Here is a 22,919-nt window from a genome sequence, read left to right on the forward strand (position 1 = left end):
AATTAAATAACAAAACAAACATATTTTTAGCCTCACAACACAACGTTATATATTTCATAAAAACACTATTTAATTTTTATAAACTATAAATTAGATTTTAAAAATATCGCATAAATCAAGTCGAAAAAATATTCTATTTTTCGCTGTCCTTATTCAATAATTTCCTTGCTAACTACAATATATATTATAAAAGAAAAATTGTAACCGTATTTAAACAGTAACGTTAAATTCAGTTGTAAGCATTAGTTTCTATACAAAAGAAACCAATATGAGTAAATTGTAAACATTAAATTAAATTTTAAAATTAACAAGAACTAACTAACTTTAAATGAAGCCAGCACAGACTGTCAATTGTAAATTTATATGAATAAATAATAAGACATTATTTCTTTAAATTCAACTAAGAATAATCAATTATAACCGTTGATTATTATTTGTTAACAAGGAGGTGTAGTGTGTTTGATTCATGCATGTTGTCATACCTTCCGTACGACAGCGTATCATAATGGTTGACACATTTGTCCAAGTTGGTTTACCTTCTGTATTCAACTAATAGTATGATTTTACTCAAGTTACAATACCTTCAGTATGTAACTTTACACCCTCACTTTATTGAGGTGTGTTGTCCACACTACTCCGAGATAGTAAGCATACATTATGCTTACTAAGCGTTTCCCACGATTACATAATTTTTCGTTTAGCTTAACTAAATTTGGAAAAGATAATATAAGAATAGTTCTAATTTGAATAAAGTAAGGGGGAGTCAATTTTGCGGCTTCCCCAATAAACCCAAAAGAATTTTCATTTCAACGCAAGAGTACTGAGGCAGGGGAATGGAAATATATACCTACGCTTCAGTATACCTACCGTTCGACGCGCCAACATTACCACCTACGTCGGAACTGCAACGGGTGGTGAGCAAAACAAAACAAAGTAGTACTTAGTAGGTAGCGATGCTAACTCTCACCACATTGCGTGGGGTAGTACTAACACTAATAAAAGGGGCCAGTCACTACTAGATTATCTAAATACTAACGACCTAATAATTCTTAAAATTTGAATAAAGCGACTTTTGTAAACAAAATTAGGGAGGAGGTTTTCGACATCACTTTTTGTTCAGGAAATCTTATAAACGAGATTATGATTGGAGGATTTCGGAAGAACACTCTTTCTCGGATCATAGGTATATAAGGTTTGAACGAACCCAATACGTTTCTGGAACAAATCCAAGGCTGACTGGATGAAGTATGGGAGACTAGTAAAAGAGAGGCTAGGGCAGAGAAAAATTGAATACCTAAGCACAGACGTCGTAGACAGAGATGTAAATAGGTTAACGGAGACCCTAGTAAAGTCTTTCGTGGTATGCTGCCCACTTCGAACGAGGAAATCTGCCTAAGAAAAACCCTGGATGATAGGGGAAATTCGTGACAACGGAAAAGAGGTCCGAAGACTTTACAACTGAGCTCGACGTAAAAGCAACTAAAAAGGAAGCACCTAAAATTGATGAATAGATGGTAAAGGAAGCCATCAGAAGTTTCAAACCGTTTAAGGCAGCGGGACCAGATATGGTCTTCCCGGCTCTGGTCCAAAAGGAAGTGGACCTTATTCCGTACAACTTAGCTGGAATTTTCAACGCTACTAAAGTTTGCGTATACCCCTAAAGCCTGGCAGGAATCGATGGTAGTTTTTATACACAAACCTGGTAAGGCAAGCTACGCAATACACAGTCTTATCGTTCTTACTCAAAAACATGGAACGTACAATGGACACCATGATTAAGAGCAGAAGTGCAAACGATATGCTTGAATACAAACAGCATGCATACGTTAAAGTCGTTCAGTGGTTGTACACCACATCGGGAGCACCTTCCATAAGAAGATGTATACACAAGCAGTATACATTAACATCGTAGGTGCGTTCAACAACGTCAGCACAGATACACTCATCTAATCCTTACATAATTTTCAGGTCGACTGGACCCTAAGGGCTGGATAAACTATATGCTAAGGAATGGATGGAAAAGCTGTGGGCCGTTAACATAAGGTACAAAGTTGGTCAGGGAACTCCACAGGGAGGGATATTATCACCCCTCCTGTGGGTTACCACCATTAACAGTCTTCTAAGAACTTTAACCAATGAAGCCTTTGATTCAGTCTGTTATGCAGACGACGTTATAATACTTTGAGGGGAAAGAACCATAACTTGCTGTGCAGAAGGGCCAGCTATGGATAAAAAAATGTAACATCAAAATACTACAGAAAGTTCAAGGAATGTGCTGCTTAAGCATCTGCGCAATAAGGACAACACCAACTAGGGCATTAGAGACAATTCTATTTGTGCACCCAATAGAAATTCAAAGGCCACGCTACATACCATCAAACAATTTTACAGGTAACAACGGGAGAATCTAAAGAAAATTTTGTATCGGAGCGGATATCTGATACATTTGTAGCTGCCTCATGTGACACATTAATCCCTACCAGAGACTCGTGGATCGACGGATTCCTACAACAAATGCCGACTGGAAACTGTTGATATACAAACGGCTCTGTGCTAAGGGAGATAGCGGGACTGGGACTTTTTATAGAGGATACAAACACTGAAATCTCTTTCCGATTGCCCGATCACAATACGATACTGCAAGTGGAGGTCCGGCCGATTGCAAAGTGCCTGAACTGGCTTAATGCCAACACGAGACCGGCTACCATAAACGTCCTAATGGACAGCAAGACAGCTATAAGGGCTATAACATCCAAAACAGTAACTTCAAAAAATGTTTTGGAATGTATAAATTCAATCAACAACTAATCTCAACACGGCGTGGTACGCATTATATGGGTATCAGGTCATACGGGAGTTAGGGGTAACGAGATAGCAAAATCTCTCGCCAAAACAGGCAGGGAATTAGCAACAATAAACGTAGATAATCCAGTGCAGCTAAATGCGATAAAAACGAAGAACCTTTTATTACTAGGTAAAAAAGAGATCAGTGAGGAACAAATCATCTGTACAAGATAGGATGGGCAGATAACAGCATATGTAGGGCATGTGGGGAAGATGACGAAACATTGGAACATTTTCTCTGCCAATGCCCAGCGTTTGCAAATATCACATCCCAATTCTTAGGGAACGACTCCATACCAGACCTTAATCAGACCATGGTAAATGATATAAGACATATTTCATAAAGGCAACTGAATTTCAAATATAACAGACTGCAAACTGCCCATCTTCTTCAAAAAACCCTTAGTCTAGAGTGCACAACAGGCCTATACTGGCTTAAGTGTATGCCCAACAGGGCATGCGGCAAATTGCTTCGCCCTTCTTTTCAACCTAACCTAACTTTGTTGGCCTATATTAGTCATTGTTACGAAATTAAAATGCTACATTTTCAACTAAGTCAGTCAATCTAGCTCACTTAACAAAAATTAGCGATAGTGCGATTACGAAACGATATTTATTGTTTTTATTATAATAAAAACTAAAAAACAAAATAGGCTGTCAGAATTTCAATTTATAATGAGTTTTCCTTCGTTGCTTTTCTCTGAAATAAATAAATATCTGAATATAACATGGATTCACGATCTTGTTTAAATAAAAAGGATCAATTCTAGCTTAGTAAAAACTATATGACTTTTCGAATGTTTTTTCCAGAGTTAGGTATTTTTACCCTGATTTTTTTTCTTGTTGTTGTTGTAGTGATGCAATTCATACTGCGTCGGTATGAATGCCACTCAGACCTGCCTGATAGGCTTCTTGATCTAAAGGTTCTCTCTTGTAGCGTTGGACCTCCTTCTCTAGATCATGTATGTCCTTCCTGACAAGCCTGGGTGGGGGAGATTTATCCAGCGTATGATGGTTGGGATAACTCACACGGTAACCCTCAAGCAGGTACTGCAAAAAAAGCATCTTATTATGCTGACGTAAGAGAAGGACATTCGCCTCCTCATGTAGATGGTTCACTGGTGTCATGAGAAGGCACCCTGTCGCAGTTCTCAGGGCAGCATTCTGGCAGGTCTGGATGTGCTTCCACTGCATAGCACTGGTATCCGCAGTCCACACTGGAGCCGCATAGCTAACCACAGACCGGCCTATCGCGGTATAAGAGGTCAACAAGGTTTTACTGCCGGCTAGAGCCTTGAGGACCTTGTTCCTACTTTTCATCTTGCCGCAGATAGCTGTAGCTTGCGCGGATGACTCGAACATGCTGTCGAATATGACCCCCAGAATCTTTGGGTAGTTCGTGGTCGGTATTAAATACCCCTCGACCTGCACATTCAGCTGTGTTCTCATCTCCGCAGACCATGTGGTAAAGAGTGTGGCCGTTGATTTCGTGACAGATATTTGCATATTCCTCGCGTGGAAGTATGGGGCCTTTCACATATGTCATCGACCATTGGACCCGGCGCCATCCGCATAAGTTACGATCTCTATGCCGTCTGGAGGGCGAGAAATTCTGGAAAGGTAGGTGTTAAACAGTTTGGGAGACATCACCCCACCTTGGGGAACTCCCTGTTTCACTCTGTTCACTCCCTGTTTGCAACTTTTTTCTGACGAACTCGACCTTGTCTTTTTTTAAATAAAATCTAATTTATGTCTAAAATATTTTCGTATGACGAGTGGCAGATTTTACAAAAATTATATATGTTCTTTTATTTTTGGTGTTCCTTGGCTTGTAAAAACAATTTACATTTTATATCTCAGGAATACCAAATTTATTTAACTGCTCTTGGACTTAAATATATAATGATAAATATTTCAAACCATTTATATTTAGGAAACGTTTTCGGTGATGTTAGTTCTTGTGTAGGCCTCAAATTAGGTTTTACCTAGGTCCACCTTAAAGTATCAAATCCGCAGAATTGCGAGGTGACAAATGTTGCCAAAATCTGGACAAAATTTGCTATACATAACCTGTACTGAAACGAAGGTTACACTTACAATTACTGGTAACACATTTCATGCCAATTCGCCTAAAAATGACAGATGAGAACTTTTACCTGTATTGTAGAAAGCAAGACGTCATATTTTTCCTTTGTTTGGTTTTATGACTTGTCAGACTTATATTTTACTTTTCTGTTTTTGGTTATGATATATGTAAGAAAGAACTACAAAATATAAATTTGACAATAAAGGGACATAAAAGAAAAAATGTAATCGTATAATAGCATGAGATTACTTTGGTCATTGTACCAGGCTCTGATGGTAGAAAAAGTTATGTAGGTCTACGTTTTTTTATGGCCTCCCGATATTAGGGATGTTTATGATTTTAGCAACAATTTTTCCACCGACTTGCTATTAAGATGAGATTGTTTTGGATTACTGTCATATAACAGTACCGCCCACTTAATGAAGACTTTAACTTAATTCTCAAAATAATTTAACTGACATTTGCAGTTTAAAGTATAAGAATTGTCTTCATCTCATAATGGAGGGTATTAAAAGTTCAGCCCGGTCGAATTTAACGTTTTCTAACTTTTTTGCGCTGTGAATGAAATGAATTAATCTCCATGGACTGTCAATATATTTACATCGTTGTACCACATCTTTTATACTGACAATACATTTTCGCTTACAATTTTTGCAAACATGTCGCAAAACGTATGGGTATGACTCATTGTAATATTTGGCAAGTTGGCTGAATTTGATAGGTTACCGCCAGTAGTATGCAGCCATACATTTCGGGTTTGTAACCAACCGATGCCGGAACTTCATGATGCTTATACAACAGCCTATGACAGACAATTTTCGTGCAGGTCCACGTCTTCGTATAGGACCCGTAATGGATGCTACAGCCTTTGACAGAAAATTGTCTGGCTGGTCCAGATCTTCACACAGCTCCGATATAACGGTACCTCCCTATATACGATATTTTGATGATTTTAGCTACATTATCCACCGTATATTTCAAGTTATCGAATATGAATATGTTATTGGCTTATGACAAACAATGCCTTTGTAGGTCCACGTCGTATAGACCCCAATAATACGGCTATATTCAGTATTTTTAAAATTTAAACAGAATTATTTTTTGAAAATTTCCAAATTGATTCCAAATGGTGTATTCAAAGTTCGGCCCGGCCGAACTTACTGTTTTTTAACATATTATGTTTACAATCGTCATACTCATTTCGGCAATTACCACTTGTAGCTGCTCGACCCTTGCAAGTAATCTCATTACTACTGGCAATCTTTCGCAAAATTGTTAGGTATTAAATATATGAAATAATTGTGGCGCTATATTAAAGATACAATGAACTCTTTTCCTTCTGCAGATGTTTCCGGAAGCCTCTTTTATGATACAAGTAACTAAATTAGTTCCATAGATATTTATGCTTGGTAGATTTGAAATATATTCCTAAGGATGATTGTGGTTGCTTCATGTAGATGATTGCTGTATGGAACTACTTTTCTTCCCTTTACAAATAAATGTTTCGAATACCACACCACTAGTGAGTATTTTCAGAATTAATAACAAAATCATTGAATCAGAGTTACTAAAATGTGTGTAGTTTTTGTAATAGATGCATACAACGCTTGAATTGTGCGATGTTGATAGTTTCGATAATTTCGATATTATATAAATAATTTAATTTCTATGATTTGTATCTGGATAAAAATGCGAGTCTAATGATTATAATTATATTTAATATCAAGCGTGTCTTTTCCAAGTATTCTGTACTGCCTTCCCTGTAGAGAATACTAGTGTTACAACTGGACCTAAATTGTCATTTATTTCCCTGCAATATTTTCCAAAAAATCATGTTTGCATAACAGAAAACAGTTATAGACCAATCGACGCTGACTTTTGAACGGAGTTAGAGTTAAAGGCAGAAGCTTAATAGTTTATATGCTTATCGGATAATATTTGTGTACAAATATAAAAATATTTCCATTAAACTGCACATATTTTAAATTCCTGATTAAATCACAAATATACGTAAATAGCCAAGATATTTGATATATAGCAAAATATTTACAATCTAAATAAATAATAAATAAAACAAGCCGATCACCTCATGCAACTCCAAAGCGAGTAAGGACAGGATACAACCCAACCAAAAATAGTAAGTTGAGCCCCAGAGAGCAGACTTATAAAACTCGGGTTCTGCTAGTTGCATTCCATCATAATGGCTCTTTTTTAATCTGTATTGCCGTATAAGCAGTGCATTCACCAGCGCTGCCACCATCATTGCCTCTGCGAAAGTACTTTCGTCGTGGGGTCGTGATAACTGAGTGAGTAAATGATTTATTTACTTTTGTTTTGCTATGTTTTAATATGAGTCACCATATTTTTTAACTGAGACAATAACGTTGCTAATCATCTGGTGTTTGAAAAGAAAATCGGTAAAAAAATAATAAATATTTTCTGACTTAGTTCTACTCTCATTCGCATACATTTAAAACATTATTAAATAGTGCCACCCTAATGTGGATGATGGTTTGATGCGATTAGATTAAGTTCAAGAGGCTAGAAACCAAAAGGAGGAGAAGAAAAAAAAAAACAGAAACAACCGCTGATTTTTCTTATTTTCTATTCATCTTTATATTCTATCATTTAATTTATTTGCACCTTATCATTAGTAGGTATCAATTAACCACATTGGATCAATTTATTATATTTAATTTAAATTGCTGATATTTTGATTTTTTTAAATGATTTTAATATATTTACTTCTTTTTGATGTAAAAACACGATGATGTTTTATTTTTGTTTCCAAATTATTTCATTAAATTTCATTTATTTACATTCAATACAAAAAAAAGCCACCGAAGGTCAATTATGCATGTATTGGAAATTTAACTTAAAAATAGTGCTAAACTATGATAGAATAGACAAATTAAAAAAATAACAATAATAAGAACGAAGATGGCCCCAGCCATATGAATATTATAAATTAAAATAAAGTTAGGGATCTCACAACAACAAGTTAATTTTATGCATCATACTCCACATTGAAATGCGATTTCAATAACTTCTTATATGTGGAGTAAGAATAGCCAAACTTTGAAACCAGTTCCAGACTGGGTAAGCACGAACTAGGGAGGAGTGTTCAAAAGTAGAAGTTGGTACTAATGGAGCATCAATTTGTATGTTACGTGTAGAATTTATAAATGTGAACTCTTGATCCAACACTTGAGGTTGTTGGGTTCTAACTATCTTGTAAAAATTAAGAAGTGTACGCAGATTAATGTAATCCCTTCATTTGCAATCAAGAAATACTGGTGTAAATTGAAGAGCACGTACATGCTCCTGGATACCTATATGAATAATATATCTAACAATTCTTCGAACTATTTTTTCAATCCTACCAAGATTATAATACCACGTTCCAGAAAAAAAAAATCAATGCCATAATTTACAATGAACACTAATAAAGGGTTAGCCAAGTGTATTCTAACATTTAAGTGTGTAAAAGCATTAAAACTATAAAGTCTTCTCAAAGTAAGGCACACATTTCCATTAATATCATTTATATGGTCAGTAAAACTAAGATGAGAATCAAGAATTAAGCCAAGACACTTCATAGAATACACAAATTCAATAGGGGAACCATTTATTGCTATACTGTTAACAGATGCAATTTGATTACGTGGATAAAAATATAAAGCTTTAGTCTTTGAAGGGTTAATTTCGAACTTGTTAGATAACAATAAATTTGAAATAAATGAAAGATGTTTATTCACAGATTCTACAGGTTAATACGATTTGAACAACAAAAAATGTCATCTGCAAATACGTAAGGATTATGTATAGAACTTTGCAATGCTGAAACAACATCATTTATATAAATAAGAAATAGAATGGGGCCTAAAATCGATCCTTGCTTTACACTAGAAGTCACATTACCAATACAAGAATTAAAACCATTGTAAGATACAAACTGTTTACGTTCAACTAGATTAATTTACAAGCTGATTTAGAAAACATATATTCGTATCTAAGTTTATTTAACAAGATGACATGACTGACACGATCAAAAGCTTTGGAGACATCTAAGAGACAAACATACAACCATCGTGATTGTCAATATGCTTTCTTATGGAATCTGTAATAGCTAGTAGGGCAGAAGTCGTGTTGTGCTTTTTTCGGAAAGCATGAAACGAGAATAACGAATTAGTATAATCAATAAATTCTTCAATGTTAAATGTGACTTCATCTGAAGTATCAACATCATTGCCTTCAATTTCCAAAGATTCTTCACGGCCAATGTCGTAATTTTTTCCACATTTGCATCTGAAAAAATTCTATTACCGTACCGAAAACGTGCTTTTCTTATAGTGGACTTAGTCTTATTTCTAAGTCGAGTATATTTCTTCCAATTTTGCTCTGTAGGACTTCTAAGATAGTCAGAATAAAAAGCGTCTCTATTTTTTCTAGCTTGTTTAACTTCAGACGAGCTCATCCATAAATGATCGGTAGAGGAAGGAATAAATTTAACAGTAGGAACATACGAATGAAATAAGTTAATTGCATTAGATAAAGTGGATAATTGAAAATTAACATCGTTAGAACAATGAATAGAATCTAAATCAACATCAAAAGCAAAGTCAGCAATACTTTCAATCCTGCATTTATTGCCATCCTTAAATTCAACCCAATCATGCCTCGCATGAGATACAAATTCCATAGAAATGAAAATCAAACTATGGTAGGATGAAAAGAATTGACATTGCATCTGTATGCTATGGGCAACATGTGACGGATTGCTGGCTAAAAAGTAATCAATCAAAGAAGTGCGATTAGTGGGAACATTATAATGCGTAGGCAAAGAATTATGCATACAGCTAAGACCACATCTAGCAACCAGAGAACGAAAAGTACAAGATTTGACTATCACTATAATATTCGAAGATCTATCAAATATATTCGAATGAAGATTTTCAAACACGTAATTTGCACCAGTTGGCAAATATACCACACTAAAAATAACAGACGCATTTGCTTCAAAAACTTCTACAATTAACGACTCACATCCTTTATTTTGGGCACTTTGGAAGATTACTTTATAACGGAGATGTCTAGCAATATAAAAACATACACCACCGCCCGGCGTGAAACGCGATCATTTCTTATTAGGTTGAAATTCGGAACTGAAAGAGAGCTTGAAAACATAGCTGGCGTAAGCCGTGTCTCAAAAACTCCAACAATGTCTAACCCAGAGTCACAAAAAAATATTCTTAAATTCATCTAGTTTGACATTGGAATTGGAAGGACAGAGGCTTTGAGCGTTAATATGCGCAATATTTAAATTCATTGAAAGAGAAGAAGTTAGATTCTTTATAAAGTTATCATTAGCTATGGGACCAAGATTGATGTTAGACATCATATAGTTGTGGACAATATTCATATGTTTGGGGGTAGAAATTGATAAATAATAAAAACATCAATATAATTTTCAATGTTAAAAAAAAAAAAATAAATTTATAACTGTATTACCACGTAAATGAAAAGGGAATATAGCAATTGTAATATGATTATCAAAATGAATGAGATCAATTGTAACAAATTAAAAACTAAAAATATAGCTGGTGAGATTTAAAATATTCAATTCATTGATAAAGATTAAAGACTTTAGGGTCTTAATTAGGCAAAGTAATTTTAGCTTTCAGCACTTCAAGATTTATAAGATTAAAGCCAGTAATTTTGGTTTCCTTCTAAAATTTCCAACAGATGTTAAAAAGATTATTTGCTAGGTTCGATCCGCCAATAACATCCGACACCTTGAGGGATTTGGTTTTAAAATAAGCAGCCATGACTTTATCTCGTTTTAAGACATTGTTGAATTTTATGAGTATAGATCTTCGGTAATTGACATACATAACATGATCAACACATCCAGGTGAGATGTCCACTTTAAAAAATGCACACATGTAAACAGCAGTATCATCAAGCTTTTCAAGATTATCAGATAAACCAGACATCAAAATGTCGCCTCTGTTTAATCTGTGCTGCAAGATATGGTTCTGATATTCAAGTTCTACGAACTTACTCTTATAAGACAAATCATGGGATTTGACAAGGTCTCCGTAGTTAACAACATCATCTTTGATTTCCTGTAGGCTTCTAGATAAATCTGCTCGAATTTCCGTAACAACATCTTGAAACTTATTTTTTATTTTGATCATTATTTAATTCACTTGCTAGTGTTCGATGATCAGCATGATACCAGACACTACATTCTCTGCATAGTACACATTTCGTTTTTTCTGTTTCCAAGTCACAGACTCCACAAGGATAACTCATTTTTATGTTTTAAATCAGGGATGCTCAAAACTAAAAATGAATGCGTATTGGTGCGAGAGAGTGAACGTCCACTCAAAGAAATTTCAGTTAGCACTCATGAGTTGAGTCATGAGCGCCAACTAATGCATAATGATATTACTATTATTAAAGTGTACTAGCATAATATAGGGGGAAATGTTTTGTTTTGTATAAATACAAATATATAAATTTAATTTCAATTCAACTAAAAACATAAATAAAATATGTTTACGCCAATGTAAATAAAAGAAAACCAAAATAAAACACTTTAATTTTAGAATTTGAATTATATTTGACCAAGAGTCAAATAGTTTGGTTTATTAAATATAAAATATATAAATTTGGTAACAATTTTACCTGTTTTTGCAACAATATGCGCAGCTTACAAAAAAGCGTAGTTTGCGTTTCGAGATCCCAAAACGGAAGAAAAACAGTGATGATGAGAGGTGGGGAAAACGTCAAACAACTTAACGAATTAACTATCGTTAAAATCTGCAACACAAATGTAACAAGGATGTAACATTAAGGAGTATGCAGATTTTAAGGATAATTTTGGTCACAAATCTGACCTTTGTTTAATAAACTATATTTCATAAACATTCTTACTTAAACATTTGGCGCCCACCTTTCAACATCGTCAGGATGTTGAAACAGAAAATCATAATAAATTCATTTTAACAATTTTAAATTCATTATATTAATATGTAAATTTACAATGTGTATACATATATTTTATTTTTTTTTTTTTTTAACAGGACATTTGGGGTTGCTAGGGACTCCAGGCCATTAGGGACCTATAAAACATTCGGGATCATAAGAGACCCCGGGCCATTAGGGACCCGTAAAACATTCGGGGCCAAAAGAGACCCCGGGCCATTAGGGACCCTTCAAACATTCGGAGTCACTAGCAACCCCGGGCCATTAGGGACCCTAGAAACATTTGAGGCCGCTCGGGACCTCGGGCCATTAGGGACCCCGCGAAGGATCATAAGGATCCTGGTTAGTTGCTGCACACCCCGGAGAGAACCCAGCCAAAGATCGAATACTGGGCCATTGGCAATCCGACAAACAAATGAACCCGACTGGTCATTATTTTGGAATACAATTCCGGACCCAATATCAGCGCCACCCGTCCCACTTTGAAAAATTGCGGATCCGCAAGTGGTAGACCAAGGTACGACTCTTTAATCCTCTCCGGCACCGTTTCTGGAGGAGTCGAGACATGTGACAAATCGCAGACTCGCGCCATCACTACCACTGACTGTGCTGAATCGTGAGTCGAACGAACAGTGAAACGGCAATAGCGTATACTGTCAACGGTAAAGCAGGGCAGCCGAAGACTGTGTACCAATGATGTGCATATTTGACTTTGTCTGGCACACTGATCTATCAGTCCACGGACGGGAATAGACGACTTAGGACCTGCTAAGTGTACTACAAGGCTTGGGGAGAGCGAGACCACACCAACAAGTGGCAGCCCCTCTAAGGGAGTGAAATTGGAGTAGTTGGACGGACCTGTATCAGCAGACGGACGGGTATCGGAACGATTATTCGGACGGACCCTGGGCTTCTGATACGGACGATGCTTACGAGCAGGACGGGAATTTGGCCTATGAGGAAGGCTTAGCGGACCATCATGTAACAGCGTATGATGTTTGTCGTTGCAAAGACGACAGCTTTTTCGACTGGGACAGTCTTTTGCCAGGTGGGACCGTGCCAGACATCGTATGCAGTAGTGGTACATTACTACTGCCCTGTGCCGCTTTTCAATCGGCATGCCCAAAAACTTTTCGCAAAAGCGAAGGGGATGTGTCCCGTTGCACAAATTGCAACCAAATGTTGTCGACTCCGAAACAGCCGGTCTTGACAAAGTCAGGGTAGAAGACTCCATCGGTTTGTCGGTCGGGGGTGCCAGTGCCGGAGGATTGGGAACCGCCTCATTTTCCACCAGGTCCATAGCCTCATGTACAATAGGCGGCAATTTGATGGTGGCGGCAGAACTGGGAACAGGCGAAGCGGTCGCTCTATCAATCTCCTCTAGCAGCTCGTCGTAGTCCTTAAGTCCATCATCAGCAAAGAAAGATAATTTTTCCATGATACTGAGGAGAAAAACGAGGTTAACAATATCGAAAGTTATTCGGTCAACACGACCAATTTAGTAATAGGCCGTCTTACAACGCTATTCTCTATGCGAACATCGGCGACGCGAGTATGACCGTCCGGACCGGGATATACGTTTTCAATTCTCCCTAATTTCTACGATGTGGGAGGAAGCGTTTCGTGTCTAATCACGACGATATCATCTTTTTGAATATCACGTTGCGGAAATTTCCATTTATACCGCATGTGCAAACTTTTAAGATACTCCTCTTTCCATCTTAAACAAAATTGATGAACTAAAGCCTGAACTTTTCGAAACCTGTTTACTATAGATAAAGGTTGTTCAGCTATCGATGGCTCTGGGGGAGCAAGTAATGGAGCACCGATTAAGAAATGTCCAGGTGTCAAAGCAACGACGTCAGTTGAACTATCTGACATGGGACAAAGCGGTCGAGAGTTCAAACAAGCCTCAATTCTGGCCAAAACTGTAGCCAACTCTTCAAAAGTATACCGAAGATTACGGACCTGCTTTCGAAAGTGCAACTTAAAACTTTTTACTCCAGCTTCCCAAAGCCCACCCATATGTGGGGCCCCAGCTGGAATAAATTGCCACGATAGGCCATGAATTGCATAATTGGAAGAAATGGTTCCTGAGCAATCTCGGAGAAATGCCCTAAAATTCCGCTCTAATTCTCTGGAAGCCCCAACAAAATTTGTACCGTTGTCCGAGAATACGGACCGAGGACAACCACGTCGAGCAACAAACCTATGAAATGCTGCCAAAAAATTTGCAGTCGAGAGATCTGACACTGCCTCCAGATGTATTGCTTTCGTCGAAAAACATACAAAAACACATACGTAGCCTTTTGTAATTTTGCAGGCTCGACCCGTAAATGCTTTGACCTCAAATGGCCCAGCGAAATCTACACCAGTTGTAGAAAAAGGCCTGTCAATAACAGTCCTTTCAGGTGGAAGCGCAGCCATTACCTGATTTATCGAACGCTTTTTCTGTAAAATGCAAGTTCGGCACCGATTAATAACCAAACGAATTAGACTTTTTAGTCGAGGAACCCAATATTCAATTCTAAGTATCCTCAACATCAACTGGTTTCCACCGTGAACAGAAATCTTGTGGACAAATTCCACCAAAAGTTTCACGAACCTACAATGATAGGGCAATATGGTAGGATGTCTTTCCGTGTACGCAAGGGTAGGAGAGTTAACTAATCTTCCATTCATACGAATTATGCCACTCTCATCCAAAAAGGGGTTTAACGGAGCCAAAGAACTCTTTCTATCAAGAGGACGACTTTGTGATAAATCCCTATATTCGTCCGCATAATACATCTGTTGAGCCAAAATTATCAATCTACTACGGACGAAGTCGATTTCAGTTGGGGATGCTATATCGCCAGTGTAAACAAAATTGTTTCTATGTCTTGGGTGAGTGCGATGAAAGAATCGAAAGATATAGGAGATGACCCGAAGAGCTCTGCCCAAACAAGAGAACCTAACCAGCAAGTCTTCAGAGCTCGCAAGAAATGAGGCATGACTTTTTACAGAACGCCTCTCAGTGTCCGTTTCCAGAACCGATAGATCACGAATTAACCACTTAGATTTGTGTTCCCTTAACCAACTTGGTCCATGCCACCATAGAGAGGAATTGGCGAGATCTAAAGGAGAAGAGCCACGACTTCCCAAATCTGCAGGATTATCCTCAGATTTCACGTGGTACCAATTGTGATTACCAACGTTTTCTTGGATTCGACAGACGCGAATAGCCACAAACGTAGTCCAAGTCGAAGGGGTTTTTCGTAGCCAAGAAAGAACTATAGTTGAGTCCGTCCAACAATAAACTTGACGAAACTCTATATCAATTTCACTAACTATAGTTTTTAAAAGCTCGGAAGCCAAAACCGCCCCGCATAGTTCCAAACGAGGTAGAGAAATTGATTTTATGGGGGCCACCCTAGTTTTACACGAGAGTAAATGGACAAAAATACTTCCACTAGGAGACTCAATACGAATATAAATTACCCCCGCGTATGCTTTTTTCCGAGGCATCTGAAAAAACATGGAGTTCAGCTGAACAATTGGGAGTATACTGAACCCATCTTGGAACCAAAACCGAATTAACATCTGTGTAGGAATTCACAAACTGCCGCCAATCGGCATATGTGGCTGGTAAAAGGGTGTCATCCCAACCAATGTTATCCAACCACACCTTTTGCATGACCATTTTAGCAACGACGAGTACAGGTCCTAACCAGCCCACAGGATCAAATAATTTTGCAATGGCGGAAAGAACTTCCCGTTTGGTGTAGGTAGCCTTCTTCGCGATAGGGGCAACCTCAAAGTAAAATGTGTCCAAATGTGCATTCCACCTTATTCCTAATGGCTTAGAGCTACTAGATTCTACAAAGGACAATATTTTATGATCTAGCAGTTGATCAGAAGGTATACCTTCTAAAATCGATCTGTTATTCGATGTCCACTTCCGAAGTTCGAACTTTGCCGTAGACAACGCTGATATTAACTGATCCCTAGCAGTAACAGCCGTCTCCAAGTCATGTGATCCTGCTAGCACGTCATCTACATACATACATTTGCGCAAAATGTGTGCGGCGATGGGAAACTCGGTCTCAGTGTCTTTCGCAAGTTGCAATAGCGTTCGAATAGCCAAATATGGTGCACAATTTACACCGAAAGTCACCGTTTGTAATTCATAGTCTTGTACCGGTTTCGAGGGGGAATCACGGAAAATAATTCTCTGAAGGGGAGTATGTTTTGGATCGACGCGAATCTGTCTATACATCTGAGTAATATCCGAGTTAAAAACGAATTTAAAAATACGCCACCGCAGAATCAGCAAAACTAAATCAAGTTGCAAGGTGGGGCCCACATAGAGCAAGTCGTTTAGACTTTTTCCGCTAGAAGTTTTGAAAGACGCATTAAAAACAACCCGAAGTTTAGTCGTCTGTTTGTCCGGATTTATGACAGGGTGGTGAGGCAAATAACAGTATAAAGTATCATTTAGCGAATTAGGTGATACTAACCTCATGTGGCCAAGATCTAAATATTCTTTCAAGACTTTGTCATAAACAACCTTAACGTCCGATTTTCTCAATAAAGACGACTCACTACGAAGATATTGCTTCAAAACTATTTCGCGCGAGTTACCTAAGTACTCATTACAATCTATGTCTGGTTTGATTGGAAGTGTCACTATATATCTCCCGTCCGACATTCTACGTGTGGTTTTTAAATAGTTGTCTTCGCAAAACCTATCAGAAGGAGACATCATTTTTCGTTTAGGAGGTTCCTCTAGCTCCCAAAACCGTAAAAGAGTTTTATTAAGACTGTCTTCTTCTACCACGTCGATTGTAGTCGCAAATGTTCGAACTTCGGTCGTTGGAACGGGCCCAGTAATTAACCAACCAAATATCGAATATTGAGCCAACAATCTACCAGAAAGGATAGGCCGACAACCATCTAACAAAATATTCGGATATAGATCGGCACCTAACAGAAGATCTACGGGTCTAGAATCAAATAAATTAAAATCTGCCAATTGCAGATCAGGTATTTGAGCTCTTAAATCTGAACTTACATTAAATGAGGGTATATTTCCCGAAATGGATGGTAAAACCAATGCCGTAGTTTCCAAAATAACACGACTATTAATCGGACTTCCTATTTTTAACGTACATAATTTGTGAGAAGTGGCCGAAACAGTGCCATTAACACCGGAAATAGAAGCATTAGTGGAATGCACGGGGAGTTTCAAACGCTTCTGAAGCCGCTCAGATAAGAAAGAGGACTCAGATGCTGGATCTATAAGCGCCCTTGCAGAATAAGAAAAGCCATGGAGGACAATTGTAACCATTGCTGTTCCTAACAACACCGATTTGTTTTGAGCTAAGTGAAAAGCCTGACGAGGTACACACCCAGCTGATGTAGATGGTAGACTTTGTTCTATTGGCAAAGGAGGATGGACGGACGAACTATTTGATGCAATTGAGTTCACGGGAGCGGAATTATTAGAATTGGCATCAATACGATGTAATAAAGTATGATGAGGTTGATTACATTTCGAACAATGACGATTACTATCACACTTTTTTACTTCGTGTCCTTTTCGAAGGCAATTCACACACAAATAATGACGTTTTACTAACTTATACCGATCAGAAGCTGACAGACTTCTAAATCGAGAACATTCGAACAACCGATGGTTTTTATTTGGACAAAGTACACATCCTGATTTTCTAGAATTTGATTCACTCGTGGGTTGAGAAGGCGCAGAAGAATCTGTATTGGTAAAATGAGACTGTACTTTTTTGGTCGTGCGCTTGGTTGGATCATTACTCCTCATGTCGTGCAGACACATTAAGGTCTGAATGCGTTCGGACAAAAACCCATCTAAGTCTTTCCACAACGATAGTGAAGATTTATTTTTCACACTTTGTTCCCATAACGTTTGTGTGATTTTAGGAAGCCTTTGTAAACACAAGAATACTATTATCGGATCCCAATTATCCGTCGAAATATCATAAATGGACATAGCCGACAAACACCCATTTATGCCACGCTGCAAGGATTTAAGATTTGAACTGGTTTCAATATCAATCACCGGAAGAGAGAAAAGAATTTTCAATTGATTGTGTACAATAACACGGGGATTGTCGTAGGTTTCTTTCAAAGATTTCCATGCGAGAACAAAACTACGATTAGTTAATGGAAATTTAGAAACGATCTCTCGAGCTTCTCCACTAGTCTTCCGAACCAAATGACATAACCGCTCAATATCGCTCAATCTCGCATTATTAATATAAACGGCCGTAAATAAATCTCTAAATGTTGGCCAAGAATGAAAATCACCCTCAAAAACATCCGTATCACATGGCGGAAGCGCAAGATTATGAACGCTATCACTTTGTATGGGACCAAAATCAAAACTTTTAACGGAGGGCGCCACTGAATCCACCTGAATTCCAACTTCGTGCGAAGCTTGGGTAGACGAACTGATATTAACTCTAGATTCTAGTGGAGTTGAAACAGATTGTTGCCCAAGAGAAACAACCGAACCATCTAAAGTTGAATTTACAGAAGCTTCACGACTTCTTTTTAGCTGCCCTAGCTTTCGTCTAATTGCGGACAAACATCTTAAGTAAGTCTGATAAGAAACCTCATACTTACTATCCACCGAATCAATATCTTCTTTCTTGGCGTCAACGGAAGACATTAAATAATCTAAGCACTTACCAAACATATCATGTGCCTGTGCCCAAAGTTTCTGAATTTCCTCACTACGAACCTCTAAGTCGTATCGATCAATCTCTTCAGAATTTAGCGCATTATAATGAGCCTCGAATTTAACTAGAGCATCAGAAGCTCTAATGAAGAGATCTAATGGAGTGATTGGCATTTTGAATTATAAAAGCTTGCTACAATCACTCGAATTAAAATTCAGCGGAATTAAAATCGACAATACGGACCAAAAATTCAAAGAAAAATACTCAAACTTTAATACAACTCAGTATAGAGTCGACAGTAAGCGATTTAGAGTATCTCAATACGTATCTAAACACACACGCTTTCAAAAATTCAGCAGAACTTAAACGAAGTTTATCAAAAAAATTTTAAAAACAATCGAAAACCACAGAAAAAGCGAAAAAAAAAAACAAAAAATAAAAACGGTTGATTCAAAAATCAAATATATGTATATATATATGTGAATATAAATTTTCAAAAATATAAAAATATATATTTAAGCTTCAAACATATATATTTTCACGTTCAAATATATCTTTTAAAATTAAAACTTAAAAAATTTCTAACGAAAATGTTAAAATATTTAAAAATTTTAGCTAAAATTATTATTTTCCAACGAAAATATCGAAATTTTATAATTTAATTTTGCTAAAATATCTCTATGTGGTCGCTACTACCGACTGTAGGGCGACTGTGGACGAAATTCCACAATAGCCAATTAATCAAATTTTAAAAATTTCGAAAATTTCAATTAAAATTGTTTTTTTTTTATTACAAAACGGTCTAAAAATCACTTTATTAATTAAAAGTCGAATCGACCGATTGTAGCGTGCAAACGAATTTTTAATTTCCAAAAAATATTTAAACAATTTCCCCGAATCAAGTTCAAAAATATTTACTATAAAATATTTCAATATAATTATTTTATTTTTGTTACGTGTACTTAACAAAATTTCCCACAGGGTAATCACAACTCATGCGAAAAAGAAAATAACACACACACACCAATATGTGAGTGGTCATCAACCACCAAGCAGGCAAGCGACAGATCGACCGCACAAACGACCAACAGACCGACCACACAACAGAACGGCTGATCGTCTCAACTAGATGAGCGTACGTGTATGTACGTATGTTGGTTTATTGTTGTCGTTACAAATAAATAGATGTAAGCCGTTGTCACTTGCTAATAACCAAACAAACGTAAAGGGATTTTTATGCAAATTAATAGGAGGGTATTTTAAATCAATTTCGGCACAATTACTTAATGCAAAAACCCAAATATTTTTGCACAAATATATGAATTAATTTTTTATTGCAAAATTGATTTATAATTATGCACTGTTGTCACTCTTTTAAAGGGATTAAATGCGATTTTTTCCAAATAATATAAATGGAAGTTAGTCCCTTTTGGTTATGTTTGGTTATTATTATATATTTTTTTTTTATTTTCTTTTTCACTTGTAATTACAATGTATGTCGGGGGTAAAGCACCGATCGTACGGGAGGGGGTGCGCGACGCGTTGTAAGACGGCCACACAAAATCAACGACACTATTGTTATTTTCACTCTCGCTTTTCTTTTTACTTTTTAATTATTCTCACACTTTACGTACCTGGTCTTTGATGAGATCAAATGTATGAGTAAGAAAGTGGATTGATGATGAAAGGACTGTAGGGGGGATGTTTTGTTTTGCTGTTTAAAAAAGAGCAAACAAACCAATTAGAAGTGGCTCCAACAACACCGACTCAATACGCGGCTCGAAGAGACCAATGTTTACGCCAATGTAAATAAAAGAAAACCAAAATAAAACACTTTAATTTTAGAATTTGAATTATATTTGACCAAGAGTCAAATAGTTTGGTTTAATAAATATAAAATATATAAATTTGGTAACAATTTTACCTGTTTTTGCAACAATATGCGCAGCTTACAAAAAAGCGTAGTTTGCGTTTCGAGATCCCAAAACGGAAGAAAAACAGTGATGATGAGAGGTGGGGAAAACGTCAAACAACTTAACGAATTAACTATCGTTAAAATCTGCAACACAAATGTAACAAGGATGTAACATTAAGGAGTATGCAGATTTTAAGGATAATTTTGGTCACAAATCTGACCTTTGTTTAATAAACTATATTTCATAAACATTCTTACTTAAACAAAATATTTAATTAAATGTAAATAAACAATTCACTGTTCGAAAATTGTTAAAATGACGTCTCAATACGTCATAACTTTTATGCATAAACGTTTTACCACATAAAATGCATTGAATATTGTCAAAAGCATTTTTAATCATAAAATATGATTGTAGCATTCTGGCATGTAGTTAAGCTGAAATGAAAAAATGTAAATGAAACGATTGTTTCGCTAAGTGCATCAAAGATAGCAATGCGTAGAGCCACACGCGTCTTCATTCGTCGGTGTCTCATCGACAACTGATTTTTATTCCCATTGCGAGTTCTTGTTGGTTTGTTTATACTTTTTCATTCGAGGATGCCCATAGCTCAGGGCAGCGATGCCAACTTAGTGCTTTTCGCGCTATTTATGGTGCTTTTTAGACACCCCAAAACGCCAAAATAGTGGGCATAGCGCGAAACGAAAAAAAAGCACTGTACGTACGCTTTTCATCTTTTCTGTTGGTGCTTTTAGCGGGTTTTAGATTTTAAAATGTGGCAATGTTTATACATTCGAATATTCTGATATTATGGGATCTACTTATCGCAAGTTCTTTACTGCAAATTCTTTACGTGTCTTTCACTCCTGCCATTGAGGTTCTTTGGTTTACACGTAACTCGTTTTTAATAAAACGAAGAATTTTGTGTATTATAAACCAATTGAAGGAAAAGTAAAATGAACGAGAAAAAAGTTCATACATGGCTGATTTGTTGTGCAAGTTAACATAATAAACGTAAATGTTTATTTTGATTTTTACAAAATATAGAACGGCTTGGGAGAAAGACCCTATATTTATTAAATTGCTGCGCCCTTCAAAGGGTACGACAAAAGATGCTTGCCTATACACCTAAGTCTGTTTTTACACGGTAGATTGGTTCCAGAAGAAGCCGTGTAAAACAAAAAACCGTGTAAAAAAGACATTGATCTTATACAAAAATGGGTGATTTGTTCCTAATCTCTAAAACATATCAAAATTAGTGAAAAACAAGAAGTTTTTTTTTTTTTCTTTACCAAACACGTCTTATTGCATTAACAGTTCACAAAATATTAACACGTTTCAATTGCTCTGACCAGTAAATTTTATTGTATGCACATAGTGCTATTCACATTTGCTTTGACCAGTAAAAATTGTTTGTACGCGCTAAAGGGGAATTCACTTAAATCTTTAAGCTAGTGTTCGCAAACTATCGATGGTTTCAGACTTTTTTCTTTCATAAATACTTTTTTGTGATATGAACATACTTCGCAAAAATTAAATTTGACAAAAAAATTTAAGTACATAAAATTTCAAATCGTGCTAAATGGAATAAAATCGTGTAAATAAATTAAAAATATTCAATATTATATCAAAACCGTGTACAAAAAGACCGTGTAAAAACAGACTTAGGTGTACTGCAGGACAGAAATTCTGGTGAGGTATAACGTTTTGGTAAGACACTCCCGTACCAAGAAGCACACCAAACGATTGCAACCTTTTGGCGGAGTGAATGTAAAACAGACGGAAATATCGTTTAATCCAAAAGAAGCAAGTGAGATGCAAAAGGCTCAAGGAAGACATTCCCTTTATGTTGCTGTACATTCGTTATTTCTGGCCGTGAATCATTTGGCAGAAGTTTGCAAATACGATCTAAATTTTTGAATAAAACAGTATTTAGTTAAAAAAGTGTTTTTTGACAATTTTGGTTAGGAAAAAATATTTAGCGCTTTTTACGCTTTTTTGATGAACGCTTTTACGCCATTTACGCTTTTCTGGTTTTTAATTACGCTTTTATCTCTCAAAATGTTGGCAACACTGGCTCAGGGATGCTCAAAACAAAAAATGAATGTGTATTAGTGCGAGAGAGTGAACGTCCACTCAAAGAAATTTCATGAGTTGTTGGCGCCAATTAATGCATAATGATATTATTATTATTACAGTGTACTAGCATATTATAGGAGGAAACGTTTTGTATAAATACAAATATTTAAATTTAATTTTAATTCAACTAAAAACATAAATAAAAAAAATTAAATTAAATTAAATTAAAAAAAAAAACAATTCACTGATTAATTTAAAAATAATCGACACAAAAGTAGTTAAATAAAAAATGGAGATTTAAGG

General features: G+C 36.4%; 1 protein-coding gene across 2 annotated transcripts; it reads right to left on the reverse strand.

Moving 5' to 3' along the window:
- Positions 1-11,496: 11,496 nt before the first annotated feature.
- LOC131800792 (uncharacterized) lies at positions 11,497-21,672 on the reverse strand. 2 transcript variants are annotated; one of them, XM_059118491.1, is made up of 3 exons: positions 20,546-21,672; positions 20,256-20,335; positions 11,497-13,365 (listed from the first exon to the last, which is right to left on the reverse strand). In XM_059118491.1, the coding sequence occupies exon 3, from the start codon at positions 13,359-13,361 to the stop codon at positions 12,267-12,269; it is 1,095 nt and encodes a 364-aa protein (XP_058974474.1). In that variant the 5' UTR covers positions 13,362-13,365; positions 20,256-20,335; positions 20,546-21,672; the 3' UTR covers positions 11,497-12,266. The 2 variants fall into 2 exon arrangements, with proteins under 2 accessions (XP_058974474.1, XP_058974473.1); XM_059118490.1 differs by having other exon boundaries at positions 20,256-21,672.
- Between the last annotated feature and the right edge of the window lie 1,247 nt (positions 21,673-22,919).

This window comes from Musca domestica, unplaced genomic scaffold (assembly GCF_030504385.1).
Source record: "Musca domestica strain aabys unplaced genomic scaffold, Musca_domestica.polishedcontigs.V.1.1 13, whole genome shotgun sequence".
NCBI lineage: Eukaryota > Metazoa > Arthropoda > Insecta > Diptera > Muscidae > Musca > Musca domestica.